Consider the following 21,955-nt stretch of genomic DNA (forward strand, 5'->3'; position numbering starts at 1 on the left):
TTTAAATGAAATCTATATAATCTCAGTATATAAAACAGATGACAGCAGAGCTTTTTTGATTGAAGGTAAGATTGGTATTGGGAAGAAATGAATGAATAAAAAAGGTTCTTTTTAGCTCTTACCAACATCCTTTTAAGCTCAAAATTGATATTGTTACTCCATAAAACAATAACAGGGCATATGATACTACTAACATATTGCTACAGTTTAGTTTCATAAAACACTATCGTGGGGCAGGCTTTCTAATGCTATATGGAAAAAGGTGTCTTAAGCTTTTAACATTTGACTTAAAAATTCTTAAAAAATGAAAGTTAAGTTGCTCAGTCATATCTGACTCTTTGCAACCCTATGGACTGTAGCCTGTCAGGCTCCTCCATCCATGGGATTTTCTAGGCAAGAATACTGGAGTGAGTTGCCATTTTCAGTATGTAGAAATTCCATTAAGTTTCAGAAATGAAAAAAATTCCTTATTTACAGGCTATAGCTACCTTCTTAGAAGCATTGTATTTAAGGATGGGCCCAATCACTAATGAGACTTTCTCACAACACCCCTCTCTTCTCTGCCATGCCACATCATGTTGAACCCCTGCCCTTTTAAGATCCTGTTATGTCCTCAGCCTCATTAGAATGAAGAAGACAGGCAAGAAAAGAAAGGTGGGGCCGGGGATCTTCTGTGTGACATCAATGGGATCTTTTGAAGTGCTCAAGTTGTTGCCACTTTCTACTATCTTCTAACACAAAGGTCACAGGATGGCAGAAAATCCAGCTGATGGAAAGCAAAGATAACTCAGGATAATACATGATCCCCATAAGCACAGGCTTAGCAAAAAGTAAATAGGCAGGCAAGAGTCTGACTTGGGCCTAGGGATTTTTGGAAAAAAAAGTTTCTTGGAGCAAAGGTCTATTTAGAACAGAAACATGAAATATGTCACAATTAAAACTCCAATAACAAAGAAAGATTTGTTAAAAATATAAAGGTTTATTTTTTCCTATTTAACGGTGAAGGTCAAATTTATAGTGGGGTGACCCCCAAAGTTAAATTTTTTAAATGATTCACTTTTTCATTAAGAAATCCCAAAACCTGGAAAAGAAGAAAAATGATCTAATATTCCCACTGTCCTGTCAGAACATGTACTGACATTTTTGACATACTTCTTTCTAGTCTTTCCAAAAGCCTTCTGAAATTTCTGACAAAATGGGATTAGAGAGCAGCCTGAAGTCTTCTAGTAGTAATGCCCTTCCCCCTCCTAACCAAGCATTCCTCTGTAATAATACATTTCCTCTCTCGAGAGGAACTGCCACCCTCCTAGAACAGGCTAGGGGACCTATGCTATATCACGTTTTCCAAACTTCATTTTTAACCTTAGTCATCATTATATTTGTATACATTTTTATTTCTTTGAAACAACAAAAACTTACTAGACTCTTAAACACTGCATACTTTTAGAGAAATGTCTACAAATAGACATTAAGTCATATGCCTTCATTAAGAATGAGGGCAAAGGATTCAAATGCAATTAATGTGGCAATTAAAGGTCTTTGTCTTTTCAGAGCTTTTAAAATGGATTAATTGGGTCATTCAACTATTAGAGTACAAAAAACTCTCCAAGGCCTAATGTTTTATACAAAAGAAGACAGTGAATTTTAGAAATGCTTTGTTTTTATAATTTGATTCTAACCTAATTTCTGGTTCTTCAAGAATAGTTTAAAACTCTGGTTATTTTCATAAAATGGAATTGAACAGATAAAGGAAAATTAGTTCAAAATAACACTTGATATTGACAGGATGAAAATAAATAGCACAGATATCATCCTTATTAAAGACATAAGGATGAGTGTCATATTTTGCATTTTTATTTCTAAACTCTGAAAATATAAAATTAATAAAAACCCAAAACTGATTACTAAAAGCCATGTATATTGGGTTTAAGAGGGTATTAGTGCAACCTAGAAATATTCAAGCAGAATTACCCAGTAATTAGAAACATCAAGGGTTGGCTGCTGGTTTGGGCCACGTGCCTACTAAAGACAGGCAAGTAAGCGGGAAGCACATGCTCCAGCCACAAGGGAAAAATGCAACTTCTGAGACCAACTAGCATTTAAAAAAACAATTACACACACTAATCTAAAACTAAAATATTCATAGAATTATAGGATATTTGAAGTTAAAAGAGAATTTGCTACAGAAGCCTCCCCAAACCTCAATTTGGTTAATGAAAAGCCAGTATTGTTTTCTTTTCTAAAGAAAATAAAGATTCTTTCTAATTAATGTATTTTTAGAGAATTACTAAAACAGAATATATATATCCTGCACTACTGAAAGGGAATAAACTAAATCTGAGCTGATACTGCAAAAAGATCATTCCAAATAAAAAAGGTATGTTAATTTAAAAAATCTTATTTTCAAATTTTTATTTCCAAAACAGCCTGGAAATTGACCATCCCTTAAAAACATTTAAATGACAACTGCAACTTTAACTTATAAATGCATTCTTACCATTGTCACATTTATCCCTTGGAAGATGGATATGTGCCTATGTATACAGATAAAATATATCATCAGCCAAGTAAGAGCCAAAGAGTAAAATGATTATTTATATATCTACTACCTGGATTCAACACTGCACCTTTTTCTTGACTCATTTACAAGTTACAGACATCCTCCACTGCTTGCCTCAAACTGTAATGCTACAACTGCCAATTAGGTTCATTCTCTTCTGTTATCAATATGACTGCCAGGTTAATTTTTTAAATTACTTTTCATGATGTCACTCTTTTAATCAAGGGTCCACAATGGCGTCCTGCTATTTCAGTTCTAAATTTTCTTAAGTCTTCTTACCTCCCCCTCCCTGATCCTCTATTATTTTTAACAAGGAAAGCCTGTATTTATACAATAATACCTTGAACACAGCCTCTGACTGTCATGCTTAGTGCCCTCTTTCCAGCTGACATAAATCCCAAACATCTTTCAAGGCTTAAAATTAAGCCCCATCTCAACTCTAAATAAGCCTTTCTTCTCTAACAACTCCAGGCCATGTTGTTTTTTTGGTTAATGTCCTACTATTCCAGTCAGAACTGAAAACTTTATCACTTAACTCTAATAATTTCATGTGTGTACTAATGGTATTTCCAGACTGAATGGGGACTTCTTGTACACAATTTAGCAAAGTGCTCAGCTCAAAAAATTTTCTTATTCACTGGTTAATAAGTAATAATTTCCTACTTATGCAATGTATTTTTAATCAGAAAAAAATGTACGAGAAGTTTATTTCTCCCACGTACCACTGTCATACCACATTTCCCATGGTGACCAAGCCATAATTTAGCAAACATCGTCAAAAGATAGGCTGGACCCAATCATATGCACAGGCACAGAGGTACGTACCCAGAGGGTGGTGGGCTCTACAGCTATCAGGTCAAGATGAGTTGGAGCTGAGGAAGTTTTATGGTGTAGAGAAACCATGAGTAAGAAGAGGAAGCTAGTGGTGGAGAATGGGAAAGGCAAGAGATGTACAGAGTCAAGCTATGAGAGACAGAGGGAGACTGTCTCTAAAAGTAGTCTTGGCCAGTCAGAATGGCTGCTATCCAAAAGTCTACAAGCAATAAATGCTGGAGAGGGTGTGGATAAAAGGGAACCCTCTTACATTGTTGGTAGGAATGCAAACTAGTACAGCCGCTATGGAGAACAGTGTGGAGATCCCTTAAAAAACTGGAAATAGAACTGCCATACGACCCAGAAATCCCACTGAGGAAACCAGAATTGAAAGAGACACGTGTACCCCAATATTCATCACATGACCTGTTTATAATAGCAAGGACATGGAAGCAACCTAGATGTCCATCAGCAGACGAATGGATAAGAAAGCTGTGGCACATATACACAATGGAATATTACTCAGCTATTAAAAAGAATACATTTGAATCAGTTCTAATGAGGTGGATGAAACTGGAGCCTATCATATAGAGTGAAGTAAGCCAGAAAGAAAAACACCAATACAGTATACTAATGCATATATATGGAATTTAGAAAGATGGTAACGATAACCCTGTATGTGAGACAGCAAAAGAGACACAGATGTATAGAACAGTCTTTTGCCCTCTGTGGGAGAGGGCGACAGTGGGATGATTTGGGAGAATGGCATTGAAACGTGTATAATATCACATGTGAAATGAATCGTCAGTCCAGGTTCGATGCAGGATACAGGATGCTCGGGACTGGTGCACTGGGATGACCCAGAGGGATGGTATGGGGAGGGAGGTGGGAGGGAGGTTCAGGATGGGGAACACGTGTACACTCATGGCGGATTCATGTTGATGTGTGGCAGAACCAATACAATATTGTAAAGTAAGTAAAAAAAAAAACCCTGAAATTAAAAAAAAAAAGTAGCCTTGGTTCCTGGCAGCTTTCCAGTTCCCACAGCAGTCCCTGAGGTTGTGCTCAATTTCCTATCCTTGGATTTCCATGTTCCCTGTTAGATGCTATCTAGCTAGCTCCCTACTCCTGAGCTACCTTAGTTTCTGTTCTTTGGGGGGGTCCAAAGACCCTAAACACATTATCATACTTTATTATGAAACAACTAAGCAAATGACTCCTCAGATGTGCCCCCACTCCATAGACGCTAATAGCCAGTATTCTCAGATAATTCCCTCTCCATTCTATGCCATCTACTCCCATCTATCAGATGAAGGATCTCAAAGTATTTGTGTCTGGCTCCCAATGATATATTCCATGGTGAAAATGTTTCTCTTAATACTTATTACACTTTTCTTGAAGTTTTCTTGATGTAAGTTATGTGCTGTACATTATGTACTACAAATTTGACTAAATTGTATGATTTTTCCTCAAATATATTCAGATTTAGAATATAAATGGATATGTACAAATATAACTACATAATACTAGTAATGCAGATATACACATTTTTTGGTGATATTTAATGTCTGACATTCTCACTAAACCACAAACCCCATGAAAGCAGAGACCACGTCTGTTTTTGTTTACCACATTATGTACCTAATGCTTGTCACAGTGTCTGGCACTATTAACCCCTCAATGAATATTTGCTGAATGGAATACTTACAGGTATGACATTTAATTTAGTAAGCAATGGACCAAGGGGAGTTATTCCTAATATCTACCTTAAACATATATGAAAACAGAAAATTTGATTCTCTTCCTGACTCACCTGCCAAACCTCCAACTTACTTCTCCCCATCATCCTGACCTCAGTAAATAGCAACATTTTCCACTAAGTTGCTCAAGGTGAAAATCTAGAAATAATCTCTAATTCTTGCTTCCCTCACTTTCCACATCCAATCCATTAGTAATATATTCTGAATTTGTCCTCTTTAATCTCCATCATCACTCTAAGAATTATCTCCTATTTTGACTACTACAGTGGCCTATTAGCTCTGCTTTTATTCCTACCCTCTTACAATAACTTTTTTAAATTCAGCAGTCAGTGTGATCTAAAACAGAAATGAAAGCATACATCTCTTAAAGGTCCATTGGTTTCTATTTGCACATACAATAATATCCACAATCCTTACGTGGGTTTTTGCACAGCTCAGTACTATCTGCATGCGTGTGTGCTAAATCGCTTCAGCTGTGTCCGACTCTCTTGAGTTCAGTTTAGTTCAGTTGCTGCTCAGTTGTGTCAGACTCTTTGAGACCCCATGGACTGCAGCATGCCAGGCCTCCCTGTCCATCACCAACTCTTGGAGCTTGCTCAGACTTGTGTCCATCAAGTTGGTGATGCCATCTAACCATCTCATCTCCTGTCATCCCCTTCCCCTCCTGCCTTCAATCTTTTCCAGCATCAGGGTCTTTTCCAATGAGTCAGTTCTTCGCATCAGCTGGCCAAAGTATTGGAGCTTCAGCTTCAGCATCAGTCCTTCCAATGAACATTCAGGACTGATTTCCTTTAGGACTGACTGGTTGGATCTCCTTGCTGTCCAAGGGACTCTTAAGAGTCTTCTCCAACACCACAGTTCAAAAGCATCAATTCTTCAGCACTCAGACTTCTTTATAGTTCAACTCTCAAATCCACACATGACCAAGGGAAAAACCATAGCTTTGACTAGATGGACCTTTGTCAGCAAAGTAACGTCTCTGCTTTTTAATGTGCTGTCTAGGTTGGTCATAGCTTTTCTTCCAAGGAGCAAGCATCTTTTAATTTCATGGCTGTGGTCACCATCTGCAGTGATTTTGGAGCCCCCCAAAACAAAGTCTGTCACTGTTTCCATTGTTTCCCCATCTATTTACCATGAATTGATGGGATCAGATGCCATGATCTTAGTTTTCTGAATGTTGAGTTTTAAGCCAACTACTACACTCTCTTTCACTTTCAACAAGAGGCTCTTTTGTTCTTATTCACTTTCTGCCATAAGGGTGGTGTTGTCCGAGTACCTAAGATTATTGATATTTCTCCCAGCAATCTTGTACTTGTACTTCATCCAGCCTTGGTATTTCACATGATGTACTCTGCATATAAGTTAAATAAGCAGGGTGACAGTATACAGCCTTGACGTACTCCTTTCCTGATTTGGAACCAGTCTGTTGTTCTGTGTCCAGTTCTAACTGTTGTTTCTTGACCTGCATACAGATTTCTCAGGAGGCAGGTCAGTTGGTCTGGTATTCCCATCTCTTTAAGAATTTTCCACAGTTTGTTGTGATCCACACAGTCAAAGGCTTTGGCACAGTCAATAAAGCAGAAGTAGATGTTTTTCTGGAACTCTCTTGCTTTTTTGATGATCCAGCGGATGTTGGCAATTTGATCTCTGTTTCCTCTACCTTTTCTAAAACCAGCTTGAATATCTAAAAGTTCATGGTTCTTGTACTATTGAAGGCTGGCTTGGAGAATTTTGAATATTACTTTGCAAGCGTGTGAGATGAGTTCAATTGTGTGGTAGTTTGAGCATTCTTTGGCATTGCCTTTCTTTGGGATTGGAATGAAAACTGACATTTTCCAGTCCTGTGGCCACTGCTGAGTTTCCCAAATTCACTGGCATATTGAGTGCAGCACCTTCATAGCATCATCTTTTAGGATTTGAAATAGCTCAATTGGAATTCTGTCACCTCTACTAGTTTTTTTTGAAGTGATGCTTCCTAAGACCCACTTGACTTCACATTCCAGGATGTGGCTCTAGTCCAGTGATCACACCATTGTGGTTATCTAGGTCATGAAAATCTTTCTGTATAGTTCTGTGTATTCTTGCTACCTCTTCTTAATATCTTCTGCTTCTATTAGGTCCATACCATTTCTGTCCTTTATTGTGCTCATCTTTACATGAAATGTTCCCTTGGTATCTCTAATTTTCTTGAAGAGATTTCTAGTCTTTCCCATTCTATTGCTTTCTGACTCTCCTGCTGCTGCTGCTGGTAGGTCGCTTCAGTCGAGTCCGACTCTGTGCGACCCCATAGACGGCAGCCCACCAGGCTTCCCTGTCCCTGGGATTCTCCTAGCCCTGGCAAATTCACCTGCTCAGGATGTTGGAACCATACTGACCTTCAGTCTCTTCTTGCTTCAGGGCCTGTGCACTTTCTGGTCCCCACCCTGATCTTTCCTAAGGACAGCACCTTTGGTCTTCACATTTCAGTTCAGAACTTAACCCTCTCAAAGCTTTTCTTGACATCATTATGGAAAGAACCAGTCCTCACTACTCACACAATTCTTTATGCCACCCTCTAGTTTCCTTCACAGCATATTTATCACTACTAGAAATCATTTTATTTATCTGTTTATTGTCTATCACCGACTCAATCAACATGAATCTGAGCAATCTCCAGGAGATGGTGAAAGACAGGGAAGCTCCAGTCCATGGGGTCACAAAGAGTTGGACATGACTTAGTTACTGAACAACAGTCTATTCCCCCTCTACTAGAAATCTAAGCCCCTTGAAAGCAGTAACCCTGAACCTAAAACAGTGCCTGACATATAGTAAGCATGCAAATTTTTTGGAATAAACTCTTGCAGTATCTATTTTGCTCTTTAAAAAAAACCACATTTATAATATATAAAAACCACCTGTTTGACATCATTCTACTTTCTTCAAAAAGTGGCAAAGGATGAAAGGTATGATTAATGAAAGACTGTTTAAATCTATGACCGTAAGACAGGAACTTTTAGTAGCATACTAGAATAAACTGTTATATCTGGTTTCTCACTCCTTTTACAGTGTGGGCCAAGACAGTTCTGTTTGAAAGGAAAGAGAATCTGTTTCTTATTACATTCCTCCAGATAGGCAGTCACTTTTTCTAACTTAAAATTCATTACATTCTTTTTCAGGATCCTAGGCTATTACATAATTCCTTAAATGTCAACTTATTGAAACCTAGACCTTAAATGTTACATCTTTCTCTCTTTAGTACAATTAGAAAATATCTTAGATGGAAACAGAGCTAGTATCAGGTGCCATGACACACAGATTCTCAGACTGTAACACAGGGTTCCAGCCCATCCTTCAAAGGAAACACTAGAGGTGCTGGGGAGCAGAGCCGGGGGTCAAGGAGACCAGAAAGTACACTGTGGAAGTGTGGCGTTACTCCAGTGTACAGGGTGTGGCCAAACTTCACAAGAGATAATAACTAGCAAGTCGAATCACTCCTTCCCTCTCCAACAGGAATGAAATCTCCAAGTCAGAACAAATAAGACTTGTAAAATGCTTTATACCAGAGGAGACAGGATAACCCAACCTTGGATGGGGTAAGGAGATGACAATGAAGACTGAGCAGGAATACAAGTCAGGCCTTCATTGAAACACATTTAATATTGTTTTCTTAATTTTGTCTAGGATTGAGGAACATTTTCCACACTTTATACAAATCCACAGTGGAAGCCTTTGTTCATTATATTACTCAATGTCTTTTATGTAAGGAAGCAGGCAATATATGCCTAAGAATTTAGTACAAGAGACAATTCTCACTTTTACATCAAACTTGGGGGTTTTCCTTTTTTACCAAACAATGCAAGTTCTGTGTTGTCATGGACGTTTTGAACTGGTAGGGCCTTGAGAAATCTGCTAGCCTAGAATTTCCTAAATTGGGATTGAGGTGCTATGAAGAAAAAAACAGTTCTTTAAGCAAAAAAGTTTCTTTCTTTCTTTGCATAACAATTTTACTGAAATAAAAGTCACGTTAAATTAATAAAACAAGGAGACCACTAGACTGAGTTGGCGTCAGTTCCCTAGTAGCATACCTAAGTAAACCTAAACTTAAGCCTATAATCCCCCAAGGTTAAGAGATCAGAATCCTAAGGACAATCAATCAGCAACAATCACCTGGGCTTTCCCAAATAAGACACCTGCTCAAACTATAGCCAATCAAATATTTCCTTGCTTCGTCTCCACCTTTTCTATAAAAGTCCTTCCTGAGCTCCTATTACTTCCCATTTGACACTGTCCAAATTCAAATCAATTTTTGCTCAAATAAACTTGCAATTTTAATATGACCCCATCTATCTTTTAACAGTAACACATTATAAAATTCATCCTTTTAAAGTGTACCATTCAATTATTTTTAGTATATTCACAGAATTGTGCTATTTTTCAATTTCAAACATTTTCATCATCCTGAAAAGAAACCTCATATTCATCAGCAGTCATTTCCCCATTTCTCCATTCTCCCAGCAACAAGTTTCTTAACCACAGGAATCTTTGCAAATTATTGTGAACCTAACCTGTTTGTGAATTTATAAGAGAGGGGTACAGTGTACAGTGTTTCCCAAACTTATTTAATAGCTAATATGCATGTATTACCTCAATTATCACAATAAAAATCTATGAGAATCTTTATATACAATAAATGTGGATATTAAAGCACAAAGAATAAAGCTAACTAAATTTGTTCAAATATTCTTAACTATATTCTACTCTACTATTTCCCACAGAACTAACCAGCTGTGGGATAATAGGCAACTAGTTTTCCAATGCGGAGAAGGCAATGGCACCCCACTCCAGTACTCTTGCCTGGAAAATCCCATGGACAGAGGAGCCTGGTGTGCTGCAATCCATGGGGTCGCGAAGAGTCCGACACGACTGAGTGACTTCACTTTCACTTTTTACTTTTATGCACTGGAGAAGGAAATGGCAACCCACTCCAGTGTTCTTGCCTGGAGAATCCCAGGGACGGGGGAGCCTGGTGGGCTGCTGTCTATGGGGTCGCACAGAGTCGGACACGACTGAAGTGACTTAGCAGTAGTAGTAGCAGTTTTCTAATGAATCAAAACTTTGAAAGTGCTTTAATTCAATTTCTTCAACTTGAGAAAAATAGGGTCCAGGAAAGTAAGCTGATTTAGCCCCAAATATACAACATTCTTTCTTTCTCCTTTGATTTGTCTAATTGACAGCTTTGTTAGAACTCAATTATAATTAACTATATAACCCCAGGCTCCTGACAATTCTCTCCCTTCTTTAAATACTCTTGACTTAAACAAAATCCTTTAACTCTGTAAGCTACCTCGAAACCTGTTGAGGCTGATTTTGCTCTTTCTAGGTGTGTCTCCCTGTGAGCAATGCACCTCTCCTCCACTTTCGCATGTATAAATCCCAGCCATCTTTCAATATCTAGCGAAGCTGGGGCATCACTCAATTATATCTTCCCAACCTGAGTGGACATCATCATCTCTCTCCCTGTGTGCACTCACAGCCCTCATCGCTTCATGTGGATACTTTTGCCTGGAATTGGAGCCGCTCCTGTCTTGTGGCACCCCACCCTCTAGCTAAAGCTGGTGGAGGGCAGGAGTTGGCAACAACTCCTAAAACCCAGCACGTGGGAGACACTCAGTAAGCACTGAACAGCTTCCTATCCACTCGTGGTCTAATTTCTCCAGAGCAAGAACAAAACTCTCCTCAAGTCAGCCCCCACAGAGAGAATTCCCTGATGTCTAATCTCTCCCCTGGCATAGCCCAGCGCTGTCTTGGACACACTGCATACCCACAGCGAAGAGCAGCAGAATCGGGTTTAGGAGACTTGGACCTAGTCTCTGCCTGAGACTTCAGAAGTCAGTCAGGGTGTAGAGCACATAAGTGCTCGCTGTCCGAGGTCGGCCTTTCAGAACCGAGGGTCAAGTAACAAGCAACAGTAACTGGCCAGGGTGGCGGTAAGGCGGCGGCTCCTCCAAAATCCCGTCCCACCCTCGCGACGGTCCTGGACGAAGGCATTTCGCGCTCTTCGGACAGAGACCCGAGCCGGATGAGGAGCTGAGGGCTCCTGTTCGGTGGGTGACAGAGGAAGGCCTCGAACCCAGGTCACGGCTCCCAGTTCAGGGGATCTGGGCGGAAAGAGAGAGGGTGTAGAGGGGTCCTGCTCGTCCAGCCTCAGTCCCTCCTGCCGCCTGCTGGGACCTCCCGACCCTGGGTCATCAGACTTGGACTGGGTCTGGGGGTCGCCGGCACCCCCGCCCCCTGCTCCGCGCCATCTTGGAGCGCTGAGGCGACCGCTCTGGACCTCCCCGAACCCCTGCTCCAGAAGTTACTCACCCGCACTGCCCGGGGCCAGGCCCCCTGCCACCTCCGCGACCCTAGCCACCGTCAGGAGAAGCAGCAGCGCGCCTCGCGGGGAGGCCCGGACGGTCGCCATGTCCAGGCCTGGGGCTCCAGGGCAGCTTGATGCTCGGACCCAGCCTGCCCGCCGCGGCAACTCGCGGAGGCCCCGCCCCGGTGGCCCGGACCCTTGGTGATTGGCTGCGGCGCGAAACTCCGCCCGTCGGCCGCAAGGATTTTCCAAAACCTGCTGGGGGCGGGAACCTGCCCGAGACCCCGCTCTTTGTTAAGGCCCAGCTAGCTATCTGTCCGCTTCTGCGGCGGAATCTGGCAGCCGGCGTTCTCCAAGAGGCGAGTCAGAGGATGTCAGGGTTGGGAGGGTCCTAAGAACGCCTCGGCCTCCCGAGGTTTGCAGATGCGGTCACTGAGGCTCAGCGAAGAGACCATCAGCCCAAGGTCACACCGCAAGTTCTCCTGAGAACTGGGGCACAGGCCAAAGCTGAACCAAAGGGACTTGTCCCTTTCACGTACTTCGATGATCTTAATATCCTTTCTGCCCGACGCTGCCCCACACCCCAGGAGGGCGTGTCATCTGGGACAACTCCGCCTCCCCTGAAATCGGAGGGGCTCTGCCTCTGACAATCTCCTGACAAGAGCCTGAGGCAAGAATTCGCCACCAAACGTCTTCTGCACGTGTAGCCTCACTGTATCTTTGATGTTCTAAGGACACCTGATGTTGCCATCAGGAGAATGTGGAGAGGAGAATGCTTGTTTATCTAAATATGGAGAGCCTCGAAGGCCAGGCTGGGTTTAGACTTCAAGAGACAATTTGGAGGTGGGTACGCTTATTATCAAAGCGTTCTCCAACCCCCACCCCGTTCCTGTGTCCCTCCTTCTCTCCCTCTCCTTTCCTTTTGTCAATTATGTAATACATTTTTTCCTTTCCTCTTCCTTAAAAAAGCAAAAAGCAAACATAACCACAGTTACATTTTTAAATATGGAATATCATTAAATATCCAGTGTTTACATTTTCCTTATTGTCTCATAATTTCCTTTTACAGTTTTCAAGTGCCAACCAAAGTCCATGTATAGGAGTTAGTTTGTATGTCCTTTAGGTCTCTATATATTCTCTCCTTTAGGAAAATGTGAATAAGTTACAATAATCTTTCTAAAACGTTTGCTCTGGCAACAACCCTCTTGCTTCTCTGAGAGACCACCTCTTTATTTACAGGATGGAATGATGTACAGTTATTCACCATGATATCAGAGGCTCTCAGCATTTAAACACAATCACCTTTACCAGTTTCATCTCGCCTTACATCCCACTCCTCTCTAGGAGAGAAGAGTCAAAAAACCTAGAGTCGCGCTGATACGGTAGCCACTAGCCACATGTGGCTGTTGAATACTTGAAACATAGCAATTCCAAACTGAAATATGATGGAACCAGATTTGGAAGACTTAATATGAAAACAAGAACCTTGCTTATTTAACTTATATGCAGAGTACATCATGCGAAATGCCGGACTGTACAAAGCACAAGCTGGAATCAAGATTGCAGGGAGAAATATCAATAACCTCAGATATGCAGATGACACCACCCTTATGGCAGAAAGTGAAGAGGAACTAAAAAGCCTCTTGATGAAAGTGAAAAAGAGTGAAAAAGCTGACTTAAAACTCAACATTCAAAAAACAAATATCATGGCATCTGGTCCCATCACTTCATGGCAGATAGATGGGGAAACAATGGAAACAGTGACAGACTATTTTATTGGGCTCCAAAATCACTGCAGACAGTGACTGCAGCAATGAAATTAAAAGATGCTTGCTCCTTGGAAGAAAAGCTATGACAAACCTAGCGTATTAAAAAGCAGAGACATTACTTTACCGACAAAGGTCCATCTAGTCAAAGCTATGGTTTTTCCAGTAGTCACGTATGGATATGAGAGTTGGACCATAAAGAAAGCTGAGCACCGAAGAATTGATGCTTTTGAGCTGTGGTGTTGACGAAGACTCTTGAGAGTCCCTTGGACAGCAAGAAGATCAAACAAGTCAATCCTAAAGGAAATCAGTCCTGAATATTCATTGGAAGGACTGATGCTGATGCTGAAACTCCAACACTTTGGCCACCTGATGCGAAGAACTGACGCACTGGAAAAGACCCTGATGCTGGAAAAGATTGAAGGCAAGAGGAGAAGGGGATGACAGAGGATGAGATGGTTGGATGGCATCACCGACTCGATGGACATGAGTTTGAGCAAGCTCTGGGAGTTGGTGATGGACAGGGAAGCCTGGTGTGCTGTAGTCCATGGGGTCACAAAGAGTTGGACACGACTGAGCGACTGAACTGAAAATGTTATTAAAACTAATTTCACCTTTTTTTAAAAACTTGTTTTTGTTTTAAAATGACTTTATTTTTTAGAGTGGTTTTCAGCTCACAGAAAAACTAAGCAGAAGTTACAGAGATTTTTCATAAACCCCATGCTTCAACATACGATATACTCACAGACCCCTCCACTATCAACATCCCACACCTCAGTGGTGCATTTGTTACAGCTGATGAAGCTGCACTGACACATCATTATCACCCGAAGTCCCCAGTTTACCTTAGAGTTCATTCTTGGCTTTACACATTCTGTGGGTTTTGACAAATGTATAATGACATGTAGCCACCATTATTCTTTTTACTTTTTTTAATGTGACTATTAGAAAACTTAAAATCATGTATATGGTTCACTTTGGGGTTCATATAGTTCTATTGTACAGTGCTGGTGTAATTACTTTTCATTCTAAACAAAGGTTAATGCTCAGAGAGCATCTTTAAAGTGGCACTTTTAAAAAATGTTACTCATCAATGATTTTGTCCTGAGCTCAAAACATCTTTCTATATTTCAGATAAATAAAACCCATCAAATCTTTTGATTCATCTTTGTGTACTATGATTTCGCCATCATTTTACTTTTGTTTCTTTATAAAGTATTTCAAGTAAGCTTCCTGCAGAAATCATATAGTTGGTTGCTTTTTTAAAAAAAATTTAATATGATAATATTTGCCTCTTAATGCGAGTGTTTGGATTTAATGTAACTATTGATATATGGTTGAGTTTAAATATATCTTGCAATTTGTTTTCTATTTACTCCAGTTGTTCTTTTTTCCTTTTTCCTACTTTTCCTACCTTCTCTCAGAATAATAAAGTGTTTGGAGTATTGTTTTTATTATTTCATTATATCTCTTCTATTGGCTTATCAGCTCTACTTCTTTGTTTTATTTTTCAGTAGGTGCACTAGAGTTTAGTATACAGTTTAACTTATTACAGTCCACCTTCAAATAATAATTATCACTTCATGTCAAATGTAAGATGTGACACCAATATACTTCCACTTTCTCCTCCCATCTTTTGTGCTAACATTATCATACATTTTGCTTCCACGCTCTGTTATTATTTGCTTTAAATAGTCAATTATTTACGAGATTATAAAATGAGAAACTGGGTTTTATATTTACCCATATGTCAAGCATTTCTGATGCTCTTCATTTCTTTATGTAACTCCAGATTTCTCTTTGGTATCTAGAGGAAGATAAATATTTTGACTAAGAACATGGCAGATTTTGCTGATTTTAATTAACTAGGACCCCAGACATTGGTTTTAGGGGTTTATACATACTATTAATTCATTTCTGAAGTTAATTTTTAATGGAAATGATTTTTCTAGGTTTATTTAGCTTAAACACATTTTCTTATCAATCAGAGACAGTCCCTCCACTCCCATCAGTCCCCAGCAACTTGACTCACTGGGATGGGGAAGGAGGCAAGCCCCTGGAAAAGGGAGGCTGTAGTGGGCTGGGACACGGAACCCCAGAGGGGCTTGAAAATATGAGATAAGAGGGGATCTGAGCCTTGTCTCATGGAGCTCAGAGAAGAGAGACACCTCATAATGTTCCCCTGCCCTTTGGTGGCAAATGTGTCCTGTTCCTTGCTCCCCACCGAGAATGACACAGAAGAGGAGCTAAATGTTTTCTGTCTCTGGTGGCTCAGATGGTAAAAAATCTGCCCAACAATGTAGGAGACTCGCGTTCGATACCTGTGTCAGGAAGATCCTCTGGAGAAGAGAACGGCAACGAGTATTCTTGCCTGGAGAATTCCATGGACAGAGGAGCCTGGCGGGCTATAGTCCATATGGTTACGAAGAGCTGGACACGACTGAGTGACTAAAACAGGAGCTGAGAGAGCTGAGACCCCAAAGAGGCCTCCAGATCAGAACAAGGAGGCTGTAACTGGTATCTGCATGGTCTGTACAACTGGATGCCAGATGAGAATGCAGGTACCAATGGGGATTGATTATGACAACTGAGGACCAGATGTCCTGCCTTCTTCCCCAGTCCCAGCTGGTGGGTTTGACTCTATGTATTTTCCTCTCAAAACTATGGAGGGGGTTGGGGAGAGGCCTTGACTCAGCGTAGATCCTACTGAATTGACTGAGATTAAGTTTCAGTTGTTCGGCAGGAAGGGGACTTGCAGAGACAAGTAGCTGTTGATCAAGATTTGTGCAGCCCTGCTAGAAACTGTGGCTTAGAAGCAACTGCCCAGCCAGAGCAAACATTTTCTGAGTGCTATCATGTTCTCTGTTCATTTACTGCCTGTGACTATAACCTTGGAGAACAAAGGATCCCATGCCTTGGAGCAGAATCGGTGTATTTGACAGTCCCATTGCCCCTATATTGAGATCTCACAGGACAGAGAGAAGCCCTAACGCAAAGTCATTCAATAAGAACACATTATAAAACTTAACATTGTGACCTCAGTCTGTGATGTTGGTACAATATCTTGCCAGCGTCCAGTAAGCCCTCTAAACATATGAGCCTGTGAGTATGAAATTGTCCCCATTCTCTACTTTCCTTGCTTGCTTACTTCAGCAATTTTCAAATTTAAAAAATATTATTTTTATTTTTTAGCAATGGAACCCTTTTCCCAACAAAATCTTACAGAGTCCTACCATATAAAATAGAATTAAAAAAGCTATATTTCAGTGCTACATTTATTTTCTCAGTTCAAATATATAATTAATAATAATTGGTTCAAAGACAATAAATGAGAATTCAGATAATAAATAAAATTTTGATGAACACAAAAACTTGCAATTGGGAATTATGTATGATAATTGTGGGCTTCCCTGGTAGCTCAGCTGGTAAAGAATCTGCCTGCAATGCAGGAGACCCCGGTTCAATTCCTGGCTCAGGAAGATTCCCTGGAGAAGGAATAGGCCATCCAGTATCCTTGGGCTTCCCTGGTAGCTCAAATTGTAAAGAATCCGCCTGCGATGTGGGACGCCTGGGTTCGATCCCTGGGTTGGGAAGATCCCCTGGAGGAGGGCGTGGCAACCCACTCCAGTATTGTTGCCTGGAGAATCCCCATGGACAGAGGAGCCTGGCAGGCTATATTATAGTCCATGGGGTCCCAAAGAATTGGACACGACTGAATGACTAAGCACAGCACAACATGATAATTGCAGTCATACCAGTTTTGGCTTCCATTTCTGTACTTTGTTTTGGTTGCCTGTTGTAGAGAAAATCCTGCTTCATACAGATGAATAGTTTGCAAAGGGTCTTGGTTTTTGAATTAGCCCACCTTGCATTCTCTGACTACTCTTTGTTCAAATTAACATGGTACCTTGAAAAAGAAATATTGAGAGATTTTTGTTTCAATACTGATTCAGTAACACTTATGTCCATACCAAAATCTGCACATGGATATTTATAGCAGCTTTGTTCATAACTGCTAAAACTTGGAAGCAACCAAGATGTTTTTTAGTAGGTAAGTGGTTAAATTAACTGTGATACCTCCATACAATGGAAGATTGTTGAGCAATAAAAAGAAATGAGCTAGTCAAACCACAGAGTGTTGTATGGAAGGAGAGAAGGTTAGCACCCACCTTAACAAGGATGGAAGAGGCCCTTGGGCCTGACAACACACAGATGGTTAAGGCATTGATACCTACTTTGTGGCGTCTAACCACTATTTTTAAAAGGGGATGGTGGCAGCCGAGGATGAGATGGTTAGACAGCATCACCAACTCAATGGACATGAGTCTGAGCAAATTCTGGGAGACAGTGAAGGACAGTGAAGCTTGGCATGCTGCAGTCCATGGGGCCACAAAAAGTCAGGCACAACTTAGCAACTGAACAGAACAGAACAGAATAATAATCACAATGTTAGAAATTAAAAAAAAAAAAAGAAAACCAATACCAACAGCAAAAAACACCCCACAAAAAGAAAGGGATGAAACTTAAAAAGGCATATTTCTGAGTGAAAGAAGCCAATCTGAAAAGGTTACATACCTTCAGATTCCAACTCGATAACATTCTGGAAAAGGCAAAATTATGGAGACAATAAAAAGATTAGGGATTGTCAGGGGCTAAAGGGGGAGGGCAGGGTGAAGAGGCAGAGCACAGAGGATTTTCAGGTCAGTTAAAGTGCTCTGTTTAAAACTATAATGCTCAGATCAGATCAGATCAGGTCAGTCGCTCAGTCGTGTCTGACTCTTTGCGACCCCATGAATCGCAGCACACCAGGCCTCCCTGTCCATCACCAGCTCCCAGAGTTCACTGAGACTCACGTCCATTGAGTCAGTGATGCCATCCAGCCATCTCATCCTCTGTAGTCCCCTTCTCCTTCTGCCCCCAATCCCTCCCAGCATCAGAGTCTTTTCCAATGGGTGCTGGATACATGTTAATATATACATTTGTCCAAACCCACACACCAGGAGTGAACTCTAAACTATGAACTCTGGGTGATGATGTGTCAATATAGATTCACTGATACCATTGTAACAGAGATACCATTCTGCTGGTGGATGTTGACAGTCCGAGAGGATGTGGGCCGAGGGGGACCTGGCATATGGGAACTCTCAGTACCTCCTGCCCAGTTTTGCTGTGAAGCTAAAATTGCTCTAAAAAACAAACTGTATTGATTTTTAAAATGCCAGTTCGACATTAAAAATTAAAAAATATTGATTCACTAATAAAGTTTGGATAATTGCTCAAATTCCTTATCATAAATGTAGTCAGAGAAGTAACACCCCCAAATGTCTAGTTAACTCCAATACTATATATAATGTGACATTATTACTGTGTGACCGCTTACATGTTCCTTTGTCATTGTGCAATTGGCTATGACACTATGATGAGAACATGCACCAGGCAGATGATTCTGAGCTTTGACCAATGCTTAATTGGAAACAGTGCACATTTGTATTCCTTTGTACTACTGTACGTAAGCAGTTGAGCGTAGGCTTGGATTTGAGAAATGATCAGTGCAGATTTACACTTTTTCTAATCAAGGACATATCCAAAGAAGATAAAAGAAATATGCAGAGACGGTAGGAAAAGATTTATTCTGAGGTCTATGTAAAGGAATCAACTCAACAACACACATACTTGTGATAGTGGTTTCTTGTGTGTCAAAAATCAAAATGCAAGTTTGTGTGTGTCCATGGTCTTACTTAAAAGTTATTTAGTTTATACATTAAAGAAGCTCAAATCAAATATTTGTAGAGCCCAACAAACTTCCATTTGGGAGCAGCTTGATTCTTGCTTGGTTAGACTATATTATTCAAGAGTTTTATACAAGAGTTTTGTATATTGGAACATGTCTGTTTTAATTCTGATACCCTCTTTCCCTTCCAAAATAATGAATCATGCTCTCTTCCACAGCTGGAATAAATATGTCATTCGGTTGTCTTTTTTTTGCTTTGTATAATCATGATGGTGTTTACGTTTAATTCTAATCCATCCTGTTTCTGGCAGCGTGTGGTGTGATGTATGGATCAAAGGAAAAACCTTCATTCAGTTGAATGTCGCTGTTGTCCCACTGTTTATTAAAAACTGGTTCCTCTTCATGCTATTAATTTTGACCTGATGTGTATATGTATTAAATTCTTGTAGTTGGAATTAATTTTCTGGTATCTCATAACCATTGATTTTACACACAAAAAAAACAACAACACTTAAAAAAAAAAAGCCAATGGTCTATTGTTCAGTAATTGTTTTATTTTAGTAAGTTCAAATCTGGCAGGAAGACTCCAACATCATTACCTTCAAAAGATCCTTGTTCAATTATACTTTATAAGCTCAGTAGAATCTTCTGGGGAATTAAAAACACTAAACAACTTTGTTTCTAAGCCCAATTTTCCTATTGGTCTTACCACAGAAACAGTGAAATTTGAATTGTTGTAGGGTAGAGACTAGGAGATGGAGAAGGCAATGGCAACCCACTCCAGCCTGGCAAATCCCATGTATGGAGGAGCCTGGTAGGCTGCAGTCCATGGGGTCTCTAGGAGTCAGACACGACTGAGCGACTTCACTTTCACTTTTCACTTTCATGCATTGCAGAAGGAAATGGCAACCCACTCCAGTGTTCTTACCTGGAGAATCCCAAGGAAGGTGGAGCCTGGTGGACTGCCATCTATGGGGTCGCACAGAGTCGAACACAACTGAAGCGACTTAGCAGCCAGCAGCAGCAGCAGCAGAGACCAGGAATGTGAATATTAAAGAAGTTCTTCCACCTGTTACAATTTGAGAGCTTCCAACTTAAAAATTAAGGTTATTGTCTTATATTTATACTCTCAAGCCCCTGGTCCAGCACTCTGCCTTCCTTTATACTCCCAAAACACTCATCATTTTTTCCTTGACACAGTCTGTCATGTCTAGAATTATTTTTGTTCCCAATTATTTGGTACTTTTACTAGTGTAAATAAGATATTATTTCTGTTTTTATTTTTGCTCTATATTAATGGAATGTAGGAATACAATTGACATTTGAGAAGTTATTTCTATATCCTTAACTTTCCTGAACTCTTAGTACTGATAATATTTTTCTAGTTAATACTTAGAAATACAATCATTATGTTTTCTGTAGAAATTGACATCTGTTTCTTTCTCTGCTATGTTAATGCCTCTTATTTTGTACTTGACAACATTTTTATATCTATCTGCACTCAGACACGACTGAAGTGACTTAGCAGCAGCAGCAGCACTTGACTGCACTTTAGTGCTATTTGAAATGGGAATGGCTGGTTTCTGGTCTAGCATGGAAGAAGCTTGGGAGATGCCATACTGTACTAACAAGCAAAAATCTGAACAGACTTATTGATAAAACAATAATTCTTCTTAGACCTGTAAGAGAAATGAGGTCACAGGGCAAACTGCTACCCCCACATTGGAGAGAGCAGCCTGGGTTGCTGATGCTGGAGGACTTGGTACCTGCAGGAGTTGCTTCCTTGCCTCTCTCCTCAGTCCCTTGTCCCTAGTCCCCAGTCTTGCAGGGCCTACTACTCAGAGGTGCAGTGTCACCTAGGAACTGGGCAGAGATCCAGAATCTCCAGCCTCACCTCCGACTCAATGAATCTTAATCAGCATTTTCACAACCTCCCCAGGTGACTCAGGAACCTTTTCAGGTTTCACAAGTACTGACCTCAGGAGCTTGCAGAAATGTCCACCAGATGGCAGGTTTGCAGTAGGCACAGGTATCCAGAGACACCTCCGGCCACCCAAGTTCATTGGCATAAAGCAGCTGTGATGTGATGTCACTGTGGTTATGCACAAAGTCAACAATTTCTAGCCAGCACTTCTAGAAATTCAAAGCTCTTTCCTTCTAGGTTCTTAAATAGGAGCTTCCATTGCCTATGAAACAAAGGCATAATGGTCAGTCTACTTTTTAGTTTTAGTCACATGGTCTACAGTGTGAACCTTGGGAGACTCCCTTCTGTTTGCTGGGTTCTCACTTCTCTACCAGGACAATGAGGGGTTTGGAGACCATGTGTTCTGGAGTCTGAAAATCTATGACAGTCACTCAGTTAGGTGTTTCTGACTCACCAGGTTTCTCACAGCAGCCTTCGTGTCCTTGTTCCTGAGGCTCTAGATGATGGGGTTGAGCATGGGGGTCACCACCCCATAGAAGAGGGAGGTGAGCTTGTCTGCAAGGTCCTCTTTGTCTGCCCCCAGGGGGTCCTTGTTTTTGGGCTTCCCATACATGAAGAGGATGGTCCCGTAGAAGATGACCATAACTGTGAGGTGGGCAGAGCAGGTGGAGACCTTTTTCTTCCCTACTGCTGAAGGGATCCTCAGGATGGTAGCAATGATGAACACATGGTAGAAAAAGATGAACAGAACTGAGATGCCCATGAAAATAACAGTTGTTATCCCCATGCTGATCACATTGATGGAGATGTTAGCACAAGCCATGGCACTTCAGGACAGCCAGGATCTCACAGGTGAAGTGGTTGATGACGTTGTCCCCACAGAAGGGCAGCCTCACAGCCTGGGATGTCTGAACTACAGAGTTGGTGATACCAGCTGCCCAGGAGCCAACAGCCATGGGCATGTAGGCAGCCTTGCTCATGATGACGGAGTACCTTAGGGAGTTGCAGATGGCTACATAGCGGTAAAGTGCCATCATGCTCAGGAGCACATACTCTGTTCC

At 40.9% G+C, this 21,955-nt stretch overlaps 1 protein-coding gene and 1 pseudogene across 1 annotated transcript in view; both read right to left on the minus strand.

Annotated features, from left to right (window-relative positions):
- Nucleotides 1-11,639, minus strand: part of RECK (reversion-inducing-cysteine-rich protein with kazal motifs) — an 81,387-nt gene extending 69,748 nt beyond the window's left edge. Inside the window, exon 1 of the mRNA XM_010846055.1 lies at nucleotides 11,479-11,639. Within this exon, the coding sequence (XP_010844357.1) occupies nucleotides 11,479-11,578 (100 nt within the window). The 5' untranslated portion in view covers nucleotides 11,579-11,639. The remainder of the gene's footprint in view (nucleotides 1-11,478) is intronic.
- Nucleotides 11,640-21,321: 9,682 nt separating this feature from the next.
- LOC104993035 overlaps nucleotides 21,322-21,955 on the minus strand; it is a 1,318-nt pseudogene continuing 684 nt past the window's right edge.

This window comes from Bison bison, unplaced genomic scaffold, assembly GCF_000754665.1.
Source record: "Bison bison bison isolate TAMUID 2011002044 unplaced genomic scaffold, Bison_UMD1.0 scf7180017864230, whole genome shotgun sequence".
Classification (NCBI taxonomy): Eukaryota; Metazoa; Chordata; class Mammalia; order Artiodactyla; family Bovidae; genus Bison; species Bison bison.